Source organism: Meriones unguiculatus, chromosome 17 (genome assembly GCF_030254825.1).
Source record: "Meriones unguiculatus strain TT.TT164.6M chromosome 17, Bangor_MerUng_6.1, whole genome shotgun sequence".
Taxonomy (NCBI): Eukaryota; Metazoa; Chordata; class Mammalia; order Rodentia; family Muridae; genus Meriones; species Meriones unguiculatus.
In genome coordinates this window covers 80,117,665-80,137,662 of record NC_083364.1, presented here as the reverse complement: position 1 = coordinate 80,137,662, position 19,998 = coordinate 80,117,665, and the positions used below count along the sequence as shown (strand labels likewise).

The window sequence follows — 19,998 nt, the reverse complement described above, 5'->3', positions numbered from 1 at the left end:
GGCAGAAAAGATTCTTAGGAAAAGAAATAATTTAAAACTTTTCTTAAAAAACTTTATTGAACATATGTTCCCCCAAAGCCACATATCAAAATATACATGTAAAAAAATTTTACTGGCAGTAGCTAATTGAAAATATAAATACAGTAACTTTCAGCTATCAAAATCAGTGTGTATATGGGACCTTTGTCACCAGGATTTTGGCCCCTAATAATTTTATAGAACATCTGAGTTACATGCCTTTTACCATTAAAGAAAGCAGAAATGTTCTTGTAGCCACTCTTAATCTACCTTGTAAACTTGGTACAGTGGGAGTGCCTGTAATTCCATAACTTCAAAGGTTAAGGCAGAAATCAAGACAGCAGGGCTCACCTCAGCTACATGGCAAATTTGATGCCAGCCTGGGCAAGATGATATCCTTTCTCAAAAAAAAAAAAAGTGCTTTTTTTCAAAAAGCATTAGTCTTTACATGAGTTTTCAAGTAAAAAGTACGGTACTTCAGATTCTTCAGTAGTCCTTCATATTTATACCACTGTAATCCCATCGGTCTTATAAGCATATGAGAACTACAAAAAAAAAAGGAAAATTCATCTGAGTTTGGGTGTTGTTAAGGTAAACTTATAAATTAAGACCAGCAAGACTTTCCCCATCACTAATTATGTTTTTACTCTGAAATTATTGAAATTAACCAAGAGTGATCACAACCTCCTAGTAACTGATTAAAAGACTTTGGCTCGTCCAAACATTCCTGTTGTCAATCTTTCTTTGTTTCATTTAGTTTGTTTTGGTTTTATGAGATAAAGTGCCTCTACATAGCTCTAGCTGTCTTGGGACTCACTATGTAGAACAGGCTGGCTTTGAATTTACAGATCCACCTGCCTCTGCTTCCTGAGCACTGAGATTAAAGGTGTTTGTAAACATGCCCAGCTCTGTTGTCATTTGTTTTTGTTTTTGTTTTTTTTTTAAAGATTTTATTTATTTTATGTATACAACTGCCAAAAGAGGGAATTAGTTCACATTATAGATGGTTGTGAGCCACCATGTGGTTGCTGGGAATTGAACTCATGACCTTTTGGAAGAGCAGACAGTGCTCTTAACCACTGAGCCATCTCTCCAGCCCCCATTTGTTTTAATTTACTATTTAAGTACAGAAGATAGCAAGAATGAAGTTAACTGCTCAGTGATGTGAAACAAACAGCAGAAATTCCTAATATTCTGACTTTTAAGCTATAATGATTTTAGCATTTCTAAAGGATACTATCAACTATTCCCGAGTTTTTTCCTACTTAGTATCACAAGTTTAGTTTTAAAATGAGAAGGGGTGAAGGGAAATATTTTGAGTTAGGAGTCTTGTCTCCCATCTGCTGATCTCAAATGATCCCTCAGCACCCCAGTGCAGGGACTGCAGCCTTGTATCATCTTGGCTCCATTGAAAAATGTTTAATAGGCCCATTGCTGTTGTGTTGCTAAGTACTGGGAGATTTTTACAGAGAACACAAACACACAGACAGCTAGTGTTGGGAAGTTTGGAATACTATTGTCAGAGAAAACAGCATTTGTTCTATTTGCTTATCTTACGGGTATATGAACTTGTTGGACAATTTGAAGTGTAATAGCCATTCAGGAAGAGAAGCTAAATGTTAGCACTTAAGAAATTACTAGAACTCTGCACCTTACTACAAAAGATAACTCTAGTCGGTGAGATGGCTCAGTGTATGAAGGCACTTGCTTTCTTGGGCCCACATGGTGATGGGGGCCATCCAGCAAGTTGTCCTGTGACTTCATTTGCCTGGTGTGGCACCTGCACGTGCCTGTGTGCACACACACATACAGAAATACACTAGTGAGTTCTTAGCCCTGACAACTCAATGGCCAATCTTGTGGAAAGCTAATATTTGTATTTATTTGTCTTTATGTGAATGGGTGTTTTGCCTGCACATGTCTGTGCCTATGGGTCCCCATGCCTAGGGAAGCCAGAAGAGGATCCTCTGAAACTGTGGTTACGGATGGTTCTTAACAGCGATGTATATGTTCTGGAAACCAAACCTCAGTCCTCTGCAAGAACATTAACTATTAACCAATAATCCATCTCTCCAGCCCTGGGAAGGCTCATTTTTAATTTAATTGCATTTTAAATAATTTTCTGTATAAGACTATGAACTTTATTCATCCTCTACCTGGTTTTAGTTTCAGTTCATATAATATAGCTCTCAGCAGGAAAGCTTTTCAGGTCTATAACTATTGAAAACAAATTACCATTTGGTAATCGGCTCCTAAGTTTTGGTAGGCATATGGTTCTCTTTATGGAAATTACAACTAAATTAATGTTTTCCTTACAGGATTGATCTAAATGAAGACTGACAGCAGCTGCATAATTTCAGCTTAAAAACCTTATTAGAGAAAGTTTCAAGCAGGAGTGGTTTGTGAATGAATTTGTTTTAATTTCCCATTTTGTATTTGTAGGCATAACAGCAAAAGGTCTGAATTTTACAGGTTAAGTTTTCAAACATGTATGTTTGAAAAATGTAAATTCTTTAGTAAGTTCTACAATATCATTAATAAAGTACTTGTTTATGTTATGTATTTTTAACTATAGCAAAACAGACTAATGTGCAGTATAATGTTAGACTAAGATCAAGCATTTATGTTGACTTCTAAGTCGTCAGCTTTGTGATAATTTGTTCAGTCCTCATAACGATCTCAAAAACCTGCCATTTTAATTTCAGTTAAATAAGGACTCAAGACGCTCAAGATGATAGCAAGCTAAGTAACTTGAGCTTTACCTTAAAAACAGGATTTAAAAGCCTGTGCCCATGGTGCCTCAGCACCACAACACTTTGTTATCTGTGTAAACTCCACCAACTATTGGAACTTGGGAGGTTTTAAGTATTAGACGAGTATTAAAAGAAGGAAACTTAGGCAGAGATTATATTAAGTGAAAATGAATACAAGACATTAGACATTAGACTTTTGCATTGGCCACTAAATCTTAGTTCCTTGTGTCGAACTATTCTGTTATGTCTGAGAAGGGGCACTAAAACCTTGCAAGCAATTTTATTTGTTTGAACTGTAAATCAGACTTCCATAGCAGTATGACCTAAATAACTAAGAAAGCTACTGGTCAAGAAGATCCACATAAGAGAAATAATAGTAGCAATGCCCAAGGTAAGCAGGGTTTTTTGTTTGTTTGTTTGTTGTTTGTTTTTTGTAATTTAACCTGGAACATAATGTTAACAATTATTTTTGCCAGATTTCCCCATCGTTCCTCTGGAATTAGACTCTGGTTAGTGAAGCAGTAACGTGGATGTCTCCTGAGAAGCACAGCATTACCCCTGTATTATTATACATGCCACTTGTGGCAGTGACTGGGGCGTTGTTAATCCAAGGCAAGTCAGGAAAGGCTCCTGCAATTCCCGTGTAAAGTGTGTGCACTCTCAACATTGCAGAAATTGCTACATGCTTCCCAGTGCATAAAAGAATGCCATCTGCAACATATGGACCAAAACAGAAACACTTAATAGTTATCAAAAGCATGAGGACTTGTAGAAGATAATGTCACTCTTAGTGTGGTTTGATATTTACTGCATGAGACAAAGTATACAAAATCTTGTTTCTACACTCAAAATGGAATAGCTACAGAACTTCCATAAAGGTTACAAATAATCATTGGGAACTTACAAATTTCATAAGACTTGAAAATACTTATGACACACATCAATAGAGCTCATAAAATGTAAATCAGTGAGATGTATGGATGAAAAGCATCTCTGCTATGTTAGCTGTCTGGTATCACTTCTGTAGTGCTGGGGCCGATAAGTGTATCAGCTTCATTAGTAATAATGGATGAAAGATTTCAGATATTACACAAAATTATGTGCCTGAATAGGCAGTCAGGGTTAATAGTCCCCATTATTGCGTAAACATTGTACAGTATACCCGTGTACTGCGGTATCCCATAGTTCCCTATGTAGTGCCCTCTCAATGCTCACATCTTTCTGACATCAGTTAAATAACTGTTTAAAGATAATGTTCCTCACTGAGAACATGTGTCAAAGTAGAGATTTGAAGAAATACAGTCTTTTGCAAGGCATTAACACTTGTGAAGTCTGTATGTTTTCACCTAGTAACCATACTGCGAGAAAATTATCTACAGAAGTACTTAAATGGGGCTATCCTCTATGTAAAACAGTTTAATAGATCTTTGGGTGACAAAAATAAAAAATAAAAAAAAATAGCCATAGCAAATGAACAGCCTTTTAAAAAAATTTAAAAGTATGAAAATGCTATGTTGCTATGGGAAAAAAAAAGAATAAGTAAGCTTATAATGGTAAAATATTACAGGTGGGAACATGAGAATATCCTAGCTTGGATGGTATTTGTATTGTCTGAATAAAATACGATGTTTGACAGTATATTCAGAGGAAGGAGAAAGGCTAAGTGTAGATGATTCTATTTTTCTATTCTGCATCTTCTTCGGATTTTTTTCTGGTCAACATTAATACTCTAACTTTATTTTACTGGCTTGCCTTTTAAATTTAATTTTATTTTTAAGGGATAACAATATACTATCTGGATAAAAAAAAAGAAAATTAATACATCAGGGTTGGACAAGATAAACAGAAGGAAAGAGCCTGAGAGAAAGAACAAGAATCAGAGACCCACTCTTTCACACATTCAGGAATTCCACAGAAACACCAAATTGGAAGCCAGAACTTTAACTGAAGGAGTAAAAACATTTAAAAAAAAATATAAGTTAACCTGATTTATTTTTAACTAATATGAAAAATAGCCTGTGGGCATACTTAGAAATACAGAGTTGATACACAAAATGCTTTGTCACAACATTTGCAGTAGTGACGGATTGTAATTCCCATGCTCTGCAGGAGCATGAAGCCAGTAAAAACAAAAACAAAACCTGTGATCTGGGTCCACTGAATAGAAAACACAATCATAGTGTTATGATGGGTGGAAATACATACAAAAGGTAATAGACCAGAATGTGGCTTCCATGGCTGTGTGTGCTTTGTTTCTTGATGCAAGGTCTGTGTGTTACAGACAGTCCTCATACTCACTGTGTAGCTGAGAATGATGTTGATCTACCAATTCCTGTGTCTACCTCCAGAATGCTGGGATTATAGGCGTGAGCCACCAGGCATGGCTTAGAACTGCTTTACTGTGATGACTAATACAAGACACTGGTACCTCCCAAGCATTAATGCTCAATATATTTGCATGAGGTGCCTGGAAAGTGAGTATAGAAAATAGTACTAATAGTACCTATTTATTAGCTATCCATGTTGGCATATACATTGAAGTCTCAGCACTTGGGAGGCTGAGGCAGGAAGATTGCAAGTTCAAGGCCAGCCTCGCCTATGTGGCTAGGCTCTGTCTTAAAATAACAACAACAAAAGTTTGTGTGGAGGAGTAAAAAAAATAACCTAATAATGAAGATTATTTTATGATAGTTCATGTGTATGCATACATATAAGGAATTTTACCTAACCTGTTGAAAATTATATACCATAAGTACTTTCCCTAATAAACCTGTGTATACCCTAATACTATCTACTTTACAGAAGAGAAAACTGGGTATTTGTGCTACCCCAGGTAGTGTAACTAGAGAACCTTAAACTTAGACATTAAAGCTCTGGGACACATGCTTTTAAGAGCCAGGTAATAGACATTTATGCATTGTCTTACACTGTTAATAATACTGTGTGTTTTTTGTTTGTTTGCTTGCTTGCTTTTTTAAACAATAAGGTATTATTTCTGGCCGATCTGTTAGACTAGCAAAAATAAAACACATAAAAGTTGTTGGCCACAAGAGGGCATCAGATAACCTTTTTAGTGTCAAAGCTAAAGGTTGGGTTCCAAGTAAATTTGAAAAGTTAGAGGTTATAGTCTGGAAACGCTTCCTATAGTAGTGGAAATTTTTAAGTGTTCCATACTTGTGTACAATAAAAATTTATCAGTTTGTCTTTTTGTTATAGAAGTGTTCCATACAGTAAAATTTACGTACAAAAGATAACTTGAGACCTAAGACAACTTGAGACCCTTTATCCCTGTAGCAGATAAAGCCGCTGCTGAAAAGTTACAGGATGGAGAGAGGCACTTTTCATTCTATATGCCTATGCTTAGATTAGGATATGAATAAAAAAAGTCTTAGTGTTCATACTCACACTAATAAGTATGTTCCTTAATTTGTTTAATCGGTCTTTGTCAATGAACTACTGTAAATCTCTTGGGAATGAACAAAACAGCCAAATGTGGTTGTTCATGAAACTGAAAACTTTGTTTTTATATAGTACAGATCAATAAGCAGACACGTGTTCCACAAAGGTAAAAGTAAAGTGATCAGAATGAAATTGGGCTGGGTAACGGGATTAAGACAGTACTTTGCCTAGCATGTATGAGGCCCCAGGTTTGAGCTCCAGCTTGGGAGAGAGTCTTCAATTTTTTAAATTGTTATGGTGGTTTTTACCCATGATCCCACCACTCAGGAAGCTGAGGCAAGAGGATTGACCCAAATTTGAAGCCAGTGTGGGCTACATAGTGGGTTCCAGACCAACCTGCATTATAGAATGAAGGCCTTTTTCAAAATGTATACTCTGTTTTTAATTTCATCTAAACTGACTGAAACATGAAAGATAAATTCGTTTTGTCATCTGAAATGTTTGTAAATGAAACCTACTACAGGTCGGTATGGTTAATTGTAACCATATAGTAAAATTTATTTACAAAAGATAACTTGAGACCCCAAATAAGCTGTGGCAGACAAAGCACTGCTGAAAAGTTACAGGATGGAGAGAGGCACTTTTTGTTCTATGTGCCTATGCTTTGTTTAGGATATGAATGAAAAAAATCTTAGTTTTTATACTCACACTTATAAGTATGTTCCTTAATTTGTTTAATCAGTCTTCGTCATTAAACAAATGAATACTCTCAGAGCTTGGAAGCCTGAGGCCAGGAGACTGAATATGAGGCCAGCCTTGGCTATACAGTGAGACTCTGTCTCAGCAACAACAAAAAGTTAGGGAAGAGTTATTGTTAATATTTCAATAACTAAAATACTTTTGGTGAGTAATTTTGACCATAGCATTTGTAAACTTGATATTACTGTTTAAATACAGGATATAGCAAGGGATTTGCTTTTGAAGTTTATAGTACAATCTCCCTTCCCTGACAACCAAGAATAGTAAACAAGGGCTGGAGAGATGGCTCAGCAGTTAAGAGCAGAAGCTGTCTTTCCAGAGAACCTGGGTTCAATTCCCAGCACCCACATGGCAGCTCATAACTGTGACTCCTGTTCCAGGGGATCTGACACCCTCATACAGACATACATGCAGGCAAAACACCAGTGTACAGAAAATAATTTTTAAAAAGAATAGCAAACAAATGCAACTCAATTTGGATATATTCCTTAAATATTTTAAACATCATTGTACTTTTGGCCATTAAATTTTTATGTTCAAATGTTTTTCATAGTTAAATTATGATAAATCCTTCATAAGTTGGAAATAATTATAAACTGTAAATGCATTTAATATGCCAATCATAGCTTAGCAACATAGTAATACACACTAGAGTATCAGTTTGTGACCTTGTGGCTGACTGGGAGCTACAGTTGGTAGCCTAGCATTTCCAGGAATATGGTGCCCTGTTTCACATTTCAGGAAACATCAGAATTAAAAGTGTGAATGTACCAGCATACAAGTTAAAGAATCCAAGTTGGGCTGTATAGAATTTTTCTGTTTGGAGCTGTCACTCAGGTACAGGGCTTGCCTAGCATGGTATTGTACACATCAGGCAAGCGCTCTGCACTTGAACTACACACATCCCCAAACCCAGATTCAGATTTTTATTTTTGCTATTATCTCATGATATTTAATATAGCCAAAATATACTAGTTACTTAAAATATGGAATCACAGCAAGTATGACAGACAGTTCCTTGCACACAATGCATAGCACTCATTGCACTAGGACCATTAGAGAGCATCAAGACAATCTAGAGCACCTATTGATAACAGTGCTTGAAATAGCTAATGAAGGAGCCTGTGAGGACACTGGCCTTCTTGGCTGCTGTTGCCAAAAGAAACTGGGAGAGGTGTCAGAGATCCCCACACTAACTGCCCTCCTGTCAGTTTTCCTCAACGGCAAGAAGCCAAGGTTTCTAGAAAAATACTAGACCACGAATTGAGACACATTTTGTTTTATAAGGCGTTCTGAAATGGTAAAACCTTTCTGGATATTTTTTTCCAATATGTATACGATGATACACCAAATTACAGCGTTATATAATATTCCTGGTATTGTAGTTTTTAAAATATAATTTTATAATAATCAATAGTGGAATGTGCATATATATCAAGAGCCATGTGGGCTTGCAAAAGAGCATCGAACTGAATATAGGATGAGACAGTACATATGTTAAACCTCCTGCACTACAAGATTTCCTCCCTAAGACGACTAGCTTTATACTGCCAAACAGCCCAGGTAGGAAAAGGCTGAAGGTGCATCGTTAGTAAAAATTACTGTGTATTAACAAGCTCTAATTTGTGTTCATAGTAGATCCTTTTGTAGTACAACAAAAGGAAGGCGGTTAAAACGCATTCTGTAAGGTGATATCTTATGATCTCTGCTCCATTGAAGGGTACTTCAACATGGCTTCAAAGAATCCAAGAGGAATTCTATAAGATAACTGAGGTCATGCTAAGAGTTCATAAGCCGTATCTTTAAGCAAACTATAAAGGAAAGCTGTTTTTCTGTTTTCATTTGTCAACACTGTAGTGATGAATCATTTAAATGAGCTATTCTTGATGTTGAGGATTGTGCAGTCAATTTTGGACTGTATGCATGAGCAAATCACTGGTGGCTTGAACATCCTGATGGATTTCAAGTGTTGTGTCATGATTTGTAGAATTAATAACGTGTGTTGGAGAAAACTGCATAAAACACCACCTCAAAACTAGTCTCAGTTTGATGTCATTCCTACAACTGTCATAGACAATAAAGTTTTTTGTTTAAAAGTCTGTTGGCATTCCCTTTCTTATAAAATTTGAATTGCTATTTAACTGGTTTTTCACTTAACAATGGCATATTGTTTGCCCATAACATTGTAAGAAGTTTCAGTCAGATTCATATAAACACATATTGAAGTCTTATTAGCTACTACACAGCACATGCTAACTTTCCTGTGAACATGATGAAGGAAAAGACCTCATTTATTCTTGGTGAGCTTAAATTTTGACTTGTGTTAATGTTTCTGTGAATGCATGAAATTGCTCTACTTTTCATGCTAAAAGCCTGGTGCGTGTTAGAAGAACCAGCTTTACAACAATTTTTTTTTTTTTTTTTTTTGCTTTACAACAATTTACAAGTTGTTGTTACTGGTCTTGATTCTTCTCTGTCCTCCACTGTTCCCTGGAAATGTTCTTACTGTTGACAGTTCTAGGACTGTGTGAAAGGGAAACTGTCCTACTTAACATTAAAAGAACAAAGTGCCAGTGGCCAAATTCATCTTAGAATAATAGTATGTGGCATTTAATCTAATGTCACATAATCACATTTTCTTTCAAGGGCAAAATCATTCATTCTCTCATTCACTTAGTTTGTGCCGATTCCTAAACTGTTCTAGGTAGAAATTCTAGCAACTTGAAGAAACTAAAGATAAACTGAAAAATACTGTGGTAGAAATACATTTGGTAGTGTACTATAACTAAAATGAGAGCAGTTGTAAACTATCTACAACTAAGACTGAGAATCTACTTGTTGAACATTTTAATGTAAAGGTGTATCCAACTTTGAGAACTGTGACATCTATTTTTGTTTTTATTTTCTTCCCTTTCTTTTTGTACTGGCTGACAGAACTGAATGCTAAATACCTACTTAGAATATCTTAACACACACACAGTCATCTCCCTGCTTCCTGTCAGACTGCGGTACCTATAGGGTTTGGCCCCTCATTTTCTTCTACACATAGGTGTGATCACCAACACATACATGCTCTTACATCCCAACCTTTTATCACCAATCCAGCATTCTTTCATGCTCCAGGTAAACTTAGGTATTTCAATATTGCCAGTTCTCTAGTCAAGTAAATTCTTTGCACGCAGTGTTCAAAACAGTTTTATGGGTTCATTTCCAACATTTACAAGTCAAGGCTGACACTGCCATCTTTTCCCCTATGTTGTCTACCAGCTTGCCCCCAACTCTTTGTCTACAGTACTGATTTTATGTTTTGGTTCAGGTATATAACTCAGTTGCCAGTTACTGCTTGGATTAAATTAAAAAAAAAAAAAAATGTCTTCATGTGTTTTCTGCCTACAACAAAGATGTTCTCAACACATTCAGTTTTCTGTTCCACGTTAGTTTTCCATTCGGGTGCTCCAACTTAAAACCTAATATTCCTTCCTCTCTCTTGTGAACAAATCCTGACACTACTAACTTTTAAAAATGAATAGGATGTGCTCTAAAACACATACTTTTCATTATATACCTAGATTTTTCATTTTGTTCATTAAATAACATATTCACAAATATTGAATTTAAAGTGTAGCTTTTTTAAGAGGAATTGGGAATAGAAATATCCTATGTCTTATATTTCACACTGTACCGCCTGCATTTATTACATTTTGAAAAACTAAAAAGCTAAGGAAACCTAGTCAGACGCAGTTACTTGTGTTTAAAAACAGACCTTTTGGTTCTGCTTCCAGAAAAAGTCATTTCATCTTCTCAGCAAGCCTCATAAGATATGTTCATTAACAATTCATCTACTTGCACTTGACAATTTCATAAGTTTAAACTGTGTAATGCCATGTGAAATTTTTTTTTTTAAGATTGCAGACCCTGGAGAAAGGGCGAGGCAAGTGAGGGTTATCACTTTTTGTTGCTAGTAAATCACTGTAAATTAAAGCTGGGTGGTGTTGTCACACACCTTTAATCCCAGCATTTGGGAGGCAGAGGCAAGTATATCTCTTGAGTTCAAGGACAGCCAGAGCTACAGAGAACCCCTGTCTTGAAAAACCTACTGTTTTTCTATATTAAACAGAAACCCTTTAGGCAGATAGTCCACATTGACTGTTTCATTAGGGCCTTCCTTTGTAGTTTGCAATCATCACTATTATGGGTTAAGCTCTCCCCATAACCAAATTCCTATGTAGAAACAACTCTTCATGACAGACACTAAAGGTCCTTCAGATGGTCTTCTGTGGGTGTAAACGCAGTATAACTGATGTCCTCAAACAAAAAGGAAATAAGGACAGAGACAGGTACTTACAGAAGAAAAATTGCAGCCTGTGGATGAGCCAAGGATGGATGTTAGGCACAGCCCATCTCATAGTTCATAAGGAAGCTATCCTTGCCACGGCCTTGACCTTGGCCCTCTGGCCTCCAGAACTGTGAGGCGTCAAGTCTCTGATACTTAAGCTTTACTATTTGTGGTAGTTTGTTATGGAAGGAAGCCCTAGCAAATAAGTATAATCAGAGAGAAATCACTTGTAAATAACTAATTTCAGAAGACAAAACATTTAAAGACTTGAAGACAACTGACACAGTGCTCTAAGGTTTTTGTTTTGTTTTGCTTGAAAACTAAAAAGTTCTAAGAAATTATCTTTTAGGTATCTTAGCATGTCTCCCTAATTTTTTTTTAATAACAAAAAGTATTAGGATATTAAAATTAGGCAATGTGCTTCCTAGACTAGCATTTATTTCTCAGCTTTTCAATAGCTTTTTAAGTCATGCCAGCCAAGGAAAGGACTTTCTCGGTGTTTTCTATACACTACTTAACATAAAAAACAAACAAACAAACAACAAAACAAAACAAAACAAAAAAAAAACCCTCACTGAAGTGAGTTGGCTTCTATTTCAGAAACACCAGCAGAAATATTAAAAACTCTTGAGCTTGGTTTCTGTGGCTGACCAATCATTTGACTGTTGCCATTATTGCCTTTTGAAATTATATTCAGTTATGCCTTAGACACTAAACCACTTTTATTTAGTAATAAGCTACTTTATATTCAATGTTTCAGTGTTTAGCAAGTTTTGCTTTTACTCAATTAGCCAGGACTATTTTCTGGTCTTTAAGAGTTATTAAGGCTAAAATATGATCTAAGGTAAATGCATTCAATTATGCACCACAGTTTCACCTGACAATTACTGTAATATGGACTTTGAAATTCAGATGTGAAGTTCCCTGTATCAGTATTAGCATCTCAAATGTCAAGAATGAATACAATTAATTTTCATTAGGCCAAGTCTCTAAAACGTTCTAATATCTCCTAAAGTAGGTAACTGCCACCATTTTAAGCTCCATGAAACTGCAGTTAAGCAGCCAGCAATCTTCAGCATTCCAACATGGCTTCTTTTACAGCCTGTGCTCTTCATCTTAGCCCCAGAAGGAACTTTCACATTTTGTATAAGCCATTCACTGGTTCTCAAGTGGACCTGATTGACCTTCGACCCTGCAGCAATGCAGGGACAACGGCAACGTTTAAAGACACTTTTCATTCAACTGGGGTGGACGCAAAGGTACAGACGTCTAATGAGTAGCGGTCAGAGGTACCACCACCATTCTAAAATGTGCAGGACAGTTGCCTATAGACAGCTTATCAGGCCAAAATGCTAACAATGTCGAGGCTGAGAAACCAGTTACTAACCAAATTAATTCCTCAACATGTATTCTTACAGAAACTTCAATGCCTCATTTTCTTAAAATCAACATTTCAAGCCTGTGGAAATTGCTTTAAACCATGAGATGCTTGTGGCTGTGATCTGAATGTTTATGTTCTCCTGAAAAATCTTATCTTGAGCCCTCACTGGCAACAGCGTGTGATGGGGAGGGTTGGAAAATGACAGCCATGAGGGCCCCAACCTCTTGATTGGAATCGATGTCCCTATAAAAGAGCTCTTCTTTCCCATTCTACTTTGGTAAGACATAGCAGAACAAGCTCTTATCAGACTCTTGCTTGGGTTTCCCAGCTTTTGAAACTTTGAGCAGAATTTGTTTACAAATAACTCAGTATAAGAGATTCTTTTAAAAAGCAGTAGGAACCAAAAATGTTTATGTGTTCAATATGTATTTGACTCACTTTTAATTCACCTGAAAAACCTGAGTTTATTTCTCAAATTACATAACTACAGAAGCTTCAACTTCAGTATACTGGGAGATATATATATATATATATATATATATATATATATATATATATACACTGAAATGGCAAATTATATATGTTTGACTAATGATGATTACATTTTTTATTCTTGTCAGGGGATGAGGGTGATACATGAAAGCAGGAAGAATAAACATACTAAAACTTTGTTTGATGTCTGTAAAAGCAAAATAAAGCCACAACACAAGGCAGAGGACTGCTTTTTTCATTTTATTTCAAAAGTACACAAGGTCACAAAACTAAGAGCAAGTTACTGTTTTTAAACAAAGTTTTCTTACAAACTTTAAAATCTGCATTATTGGATATGGAAGTCAGAAATTTAAAATACCAAATCTGAAACTGATACTACGAATCCTACTTTGCAAATGTGGGGGTGTCAAATTAGTTTCTTAGTACAACTCTGTTTATAGCCCAAATTCACAATTAGGGACAAGAATAAGTCAATCGGTGAATTGTGGTCCTCTTTTATCTGTGTCATTAAATTAGCAGAAAACAGAGAGCTCATCATTGGCAGAACTCTGTCTGATTAACATCAAACCCAACTGATGGTTTCTATATTCTATACAAACAGGAGCACATATTTTGTAAGCTTGATCTTAGAGCTTAGGATCAAATTCCAGAGCAAAATGTTCCTAAAACAGAAAGAACCACAATTCACAAATTATATTCCCTCTTTCTGTAGTATTTTCCAAAAAAGTCTTGCTCAAACATGGATTATTTTAGTGTCAAAGGAGGCAAACAAAAAATTCTCTTGAAGAACATGTTGCCTTTATTGCTGGAATATCCAGAAGCATTTGAAATATCAAAACTTGCCCAGAACATTTATACTATGAAACACAAGAATGTTATAAAGATATATGTACATATATAATATATGTCACAAACCACTTAAAATTATGCCAGCCTTTTTCTACACACTACTGTGACACATTTAAAGCATTCACCACATAGAATATGGACTTTTTCTGTTCACACTGAAATAAGGCAGCTGAGAGCACTCTAAACACTGTTGAAAAAAACTTAGAAAAACAAAAACCTATGAACATTCACATAGCTTCAAATTTACATGCTGTGTACACAGAGACAATAGCTATTTAGTAAGTCACACGTCGGCAGATAGCCAACTCCATGCAGTGAGTCCTTTTGAAACAAAAAGTTTACTTGCCTCTTCACTCAACTGCCAAGTCACAATCTGAAATCCATTTCTTAAAAGATTCAGATTCAGACCTAAGTTGTTGCCCATTCTAAACAAAACGCTGTGCCACCGAGTTCAATCCCCAGGTATCAGGTCTCGCAGTTCAGCTCAGGATTGCTTTGAACTGGCTACTGGTCTCAAATGCAGTATCTTCCTGCGCCTTTAGAGTTCTGGGATCATAGGTGTGTACAGTCACATTAGGCATTTCCATAATCTATATGGATCTTCCCTGCCAAAAACACTCTGTTTCCATTCTAATAATTCCTTGGTAGATAACTCAAATGTAAAGAAATATTTGTCTATGTAACTCTTCAGGGAGATCAATGTAAGAATTTGAGCAGCAGGGAAGCATTCTAACAGGAAAATATCAGTACTATTATCAGTAACAACACTCATAAACTGTTTAGTATTCGGAGCACAGGCGATGTAATCCATAGTGTCATTTCTCTCCACATTACCCCATGTATCATTCAAATATGGTGCTAAGTTTCTCAGGTATAAAGTGGAATCAAAAAGGTCTGCTGTGAAGACACAGCGCTGAATCTGAATTCATATTGGCTCCCTAGTTAATATGCATCAATGCAGTTGGTGAACTGTTGATCATTATCAGTACTGATTCTAGAACAAATACTTGCTCCCTGGTTCAACCAAAATCAGTGAGAATTGTTCGGGAAACTACTCATACTTGTCTGACCTTGAAACCAGCAACTGCAGACCAAAGCCTAAAATTTAACTGTATCTCTAATTCTATATCCTCTACATCGGTCAGCTTTTATAGTGTTTTATTTTTCAAACAAGCTTGTCTTTTAAGGTTATAGTTGCTACAGATCTGGACTGAGACAGTCGGATACTCTAGGATTTGTTTGCCTTTAAATAAATAGGAAGTCAAAGGAAAGGAAAAGATTCTACATCTTTCTATAGTAATTTCTACTTAGCATAATCTTCATTATATAAAAATCATTAATTTACATTCTAATTATTTTTTGTAATATCTTATAAAAATGCCAAACACCTGACAGTCAAATGTGGCTACAGTTATAAATCAGACACACGGTCAGAGAGTAATAGGGATGTGAAGTTTCGTTTTCTTTTTTTAAATCTTTATAAATAATGGTATCATTTAAGTGAAATAAAAAAAAAAGCAGAGAACAGGCAAAATTGAGACTCTAAGGGTAGAAAGGAGCCACAGTGATACCCTTCTGAAAACAGTACCTTCACCTCTAAGCACCTTTCAGGTAGGTGATAGCCAGCTCATAGGCACCAGAAAGTCATAGTAGAAATTAAATTACCCAAAAAGGCACAGATGAAAACAACACAAATATAAAAAGAAATTTTATGGGAAGTTTAAACCTACTTTACAAAATGCTTCCAAATATGTAAAACTGTACACTAATCCATTACATGGACATTCAGCTTAAATTCACCATTAAAAGGTATACACAATACTCTTGTCTAATCATAAACGCATGCCAACATTAACTGATAATGTCGCATTTACCAGCACAGCACCTGAAGAGATTAACAGAAACCAATTCCCTACGGAAAGGTTTGGGAGTTAATGAAATCTCTTATTACAGACCTTATCTACTATAAAGGAATTGCTGGCTCATCAAACTCTACACACGCTCCCTTATAATCTTAAGGGAAATACAATAAATTCACTCTTTTTTTTCTACGAAAACTATATTTAATACATTTGGCAGTTAGGAGTATTCCCTTTACTCCTTTTAAATTTCTTTTAAGAATAAGTCACTTTCACAAAACTAAGACTCAAACTTGAACTGTGACAGCAAAAGAGAGGCAGGTTTGGCCACAGGACAGCAAGCTCACTGCCCAAGCCTGGTGGAAGAAACTTAACTTGCCTCAAGGCTACTTTGTTCAGAGTCTTGGAGAAAAACAGCCTCCAGGAACTGTACTCCAGACAGTAAGCCTAGATTATATGCTTCTACAACATAAAATGTGCAGTACAGTCTGCCACAAAGCAAAAACACATTTAAAAATCAATAATTTAAGGATTCTCTTCTATAACTGCCAGATGATAAATGAGCTAACATTTGTTATTGTTTTTCTTTCTTCCTTTTTTTTTTTTTTTTTTAAATTGCAAAAACATCATGTAAAGTGGAAGTCCAGTATTTAGTTGTAGACTGACAAATCCGGCACCCTCAAGCTGTCCGGTCTGTTTTACAGATGTCCACAGGCCCTAAGACACAGATACACTGCCCTATCCCTGGACCCACCCCTACGCCCAGGTTACATCAAGAGTTTCACCTCTGTGTAGCAAAAGCAAATGCTTCTGGATCTGACAGGTGCTTCTTTTTGAAGCATTCAAAAGGTTACTACTTTCTGTTGCGTCTGCAGCGTACTGGTTAAAATACGTAAGGAGCCATTCTACAGGCAGTACAGGAATGCAGACCTGTGATCTCAGCGTTCAAGAAGCTGAAGCAGAAGGGTCATGATTTGAGGCCAGCCTAGGCTGAATACTGAGACCCTACCTCAAAACAAAACACAAAAAGAAAACAAAGAGACCATTTCACAGACGATGTTTACAAATGATCTAGAAGTGAAACTAGTCATTTCTAAAACTCTGTAGTGTCTTCTACTCTTAGTGATATCCCAAATGCACTTAGAAATCTCAGAGAGTTGAGTCAGGCATGGTGGTGCACGCCTGCGATCCCAGCACTCAGGGAGGCAGAGGCAGGTGGATCTCTGCAAGTTTGAGGCCAGCCTGGTCTACAAAGCGAGTCCAGGACAGCCAAGGCTACATAGAAAAACCCTGTCTTGAAAAGCAAAACAAAAAAAGAATTCTCACAAAGACTATAAAAACAAAGTCATATGTTAAGTAGTTTTTCTATGGATGTTTCTTAAATTTGAGAGATACTGTTGTTCATAAATAAATGAGACAGACATCCTAAAAATAATGGTAGAAACTACAAAGTATCATTTCCAGATGATTCAAGTATCAACTTGGTATGTATGTAAATTTACAGATTTCTTCACCCATGACTTCATATTCAAAGTGCCATATTTTTCTTAAGTATTATTATTCAGATGCCCTTAAAATCAAACTTGTTAGGAAATCCCATCTTCCCCAGATGGTCAATGCCGTTACTATTTAGCCTTTATTGTTTCACTATAACTTGGTCCCGCTCCCAAAAATATGTGGAGCATGTTTCTCATCATTTCTTATTAATTTCTTCGTGTGTGTGTGTGTGTGTGTGTGTGTGTGTGTGTGAAAATTGAGAATAGAGTAAGTTTTGATGTGTCAAGAGAAGAAAGGAACATGGCGAGCAGGAGGGAGGTGCCAAGCTCTACACTATGGACCCGTCCTTGCTCTGTGCTGGGATCATCACAGGCACCGCTCCCATCCGACTTAGATTAGGGGCAGCTACCTTAGCGGGGGCCAGAGTTGGACTCTGAGGAGCACGTTCAAAGTCTTCGCTGGGGACTTGGTTATACTGAGTCTTGGAGTACCCTTCCATGTTGGAGGGGGACATGGATCCCAGAGAGGAGTGGTTGCTGCCAATGTAGCTCCGGGCAGTGGATGTCCGGCTCTTTGGAGGAGGCACATCTTCCCTGGAAAACAAAGGCCCCAACACACACTAAAGCACTAGTTTGTAAAAACTTGCAATTATGTAAGCTACACGTCATGAGTAAGTACAAAAATAGTGAGCAGAGCAAGGCTTAACATCATTAGCTGTGTTCCTGTCCCAATTTGCCATCTTGGTCGGATCATGAGCACAAATGCCATGTTTTGTAAAGTGTAATGAGGAAGAAATCTCAGTTTCACATTGTACCATTAACAATCATCTAGTTAAGCCATAATATTAACAGTTAATAAAGCACTGACACATACATATATTTCTATCCTGAAAAGAAGGGAGGAATTCCTTCTTGCTGTGAAAGCCCTCCAAGACTGTAGACAAAAACTGCGTTTTTCTGTTTTCAAAACCTGAGAATTGGTCCCTAAGAATTTTCATGAAGCACTAATATAGAATACAAACCTGAATAACTTTGGGTTCATCTTACAAAACAAGTGTTCAGAGCTCCACCTCTAGACCCGACAGCGATTTCCAGGCTGTTAAGGTATTCAAGTCAAGTACAACCCTATTTGAAGTCCACCAGTTGAGACTATTTAGGGAAGTAAGCCACGTGTGGCAGTGTGCACCTGTGATCCCAGCACTTAGGAGACTGGGACACAAAGACTATGAGTTCAAGGTCAGTCTGGGCAACTGGGTGAGACTGTCAGGAAGAAAAACAAAGACAACATTACCAGCTCCACAAACTAGCCATGTCACTTAATGACAATCAAGTCTTCTCACAGGAAAGTCAGGTGTTCCTGAGACAATCATTTCGCTGTTGTAATTCTCAAAATAGGACATGAAAAATGGAAGGCCACGCAGTACAGCCAGCAGTGGCTGGACTGATGCACTTGAACATAAATGCTTGGGAATAATTTGAAGGGACGACTCAAAGAGTTTACCCAGGTTTCATAATATTGCTCACTCAAGTACCCCCAAACCTGACATTTCAGAGATGGGAACGTTTGTTATTTGCTGGTCAGGTCTAGTTTCACTTCATTACCTGATATCATGATGCACTTCCTTTTCATACTTCTCTTCTCTGCGTTTTCTGTGACAGCAAAAGAGGATGGCACCAATGAGCACAAGAGCAAGCAGCGTTCCTATGATGGCTCCGGCAATCATTCCAGCCCGATTTGAAGCTAGAATGAGATTTCCAAAGCGTTAGTAGGAATATGAAAACCCTCAACACACAGCTTAGCATTTAAAGTATGCTAGAGAGAGAGAGCCATTGCATTGCATATCTTAACTTTTAAAAGAGACCAGCGAGGCTTTGTATAGCAAGGAAGACGTATAAAAATAATTTTTCCTTTGAATGCTGTATCACTAAAATTTAAAAAGTGATGAACTCTGAGTCAAAGCTGCCTTGACGAGCGCACAAAAGTGTTAAAGCTTCTCATACTATTCTAATGGGTAAATAGCATACCAAAGCTGCTTTGACTTTTAGTTACGAAAATGATGGTTTTTGTTAGTAAAATGTAGTGTCTTTCCTTCATGAACTAGAAAAGTGAATAAATGCCCATAGTGTTCTGATCAAGGTGAGCATCCTTGCCTTCAATATGGCTTCACTAGACTGACAGACGCGAAGCAGATGAAAGAAGGCACTTACGAGGTACAACATCTAGTCGTAGCATACACTGATCAGAGCCCACTCTGTTTTGGACTGTGCAACTGTATGTTCCAGAATACTCAGAACTAGCATTTTTCACAGATATAACAGGTGAAGTCATTTCTACAAAAGAAAAGAGGAAAAGCAAATTTATGTACGTATTGCTATCAGTTCTTAATAAAGCTAATAAAACTTATAGAGTTTGGCAATGCAGTTAAAAGACAGACAAAGCTGGGTGCAAATGACCTGGTAGAGCCAGATGCTTACAACCAGCCTGTGGGTCCTACAAGCAAACAGACAGTTACCACAATCCCTCTGCTAAAGCGAGGGTGTTGGTCTACTGTAGAGCAGCTACAGTAATCACATGAGTGATTGATTACAATTAGCCAACTTATAACTTTTTAGCTCATGTCACATCACATAGGTTGTTTGGTTGAAACTTCCACGG

General features: G+C 36.8%; 1 protein-coding gene across 3 annotated transcripts in view; it reads right to left on the bottom strand.

Moving 5' to 3' along the window:
- Positions 1-19,998, bottom strand: part of Cxadr (CXADR Ig-like cell adhesion molecule) — a 55,647-nt gene that overhangs the window by 5,727 nt on the left and 29,922 nt on the right. The window contains exons 5-8 of one of the 3 annotated variants that reach the window (XM_021659459.2): positions 19,551-19,673; positions 18,945-19,083; positions 17,753-17,936; positions 28-563 (exon numbers count right to left, since the gene is read on the bottom strand). In XM_021659459.2, coding sequence (XP_021515134.1) covers positions 522-563; positions 17,753-17,936; positions 18,945-19,083; positions 19,551-19,673 — 488 coding nt within the window. In that variant the 3' untranslated portion in view covers positions 28-521. Of the gene's footprint in view, positions 1-27; positions 564-13,365; positions 17,937-18,944; positions 19,084-19,550; positions 19,674-19,998 lie in introns of those variants that run through there. The other 2 variants (XM_060370669.1, XM_021659458.2) reach the window with 2 other exon arrangements.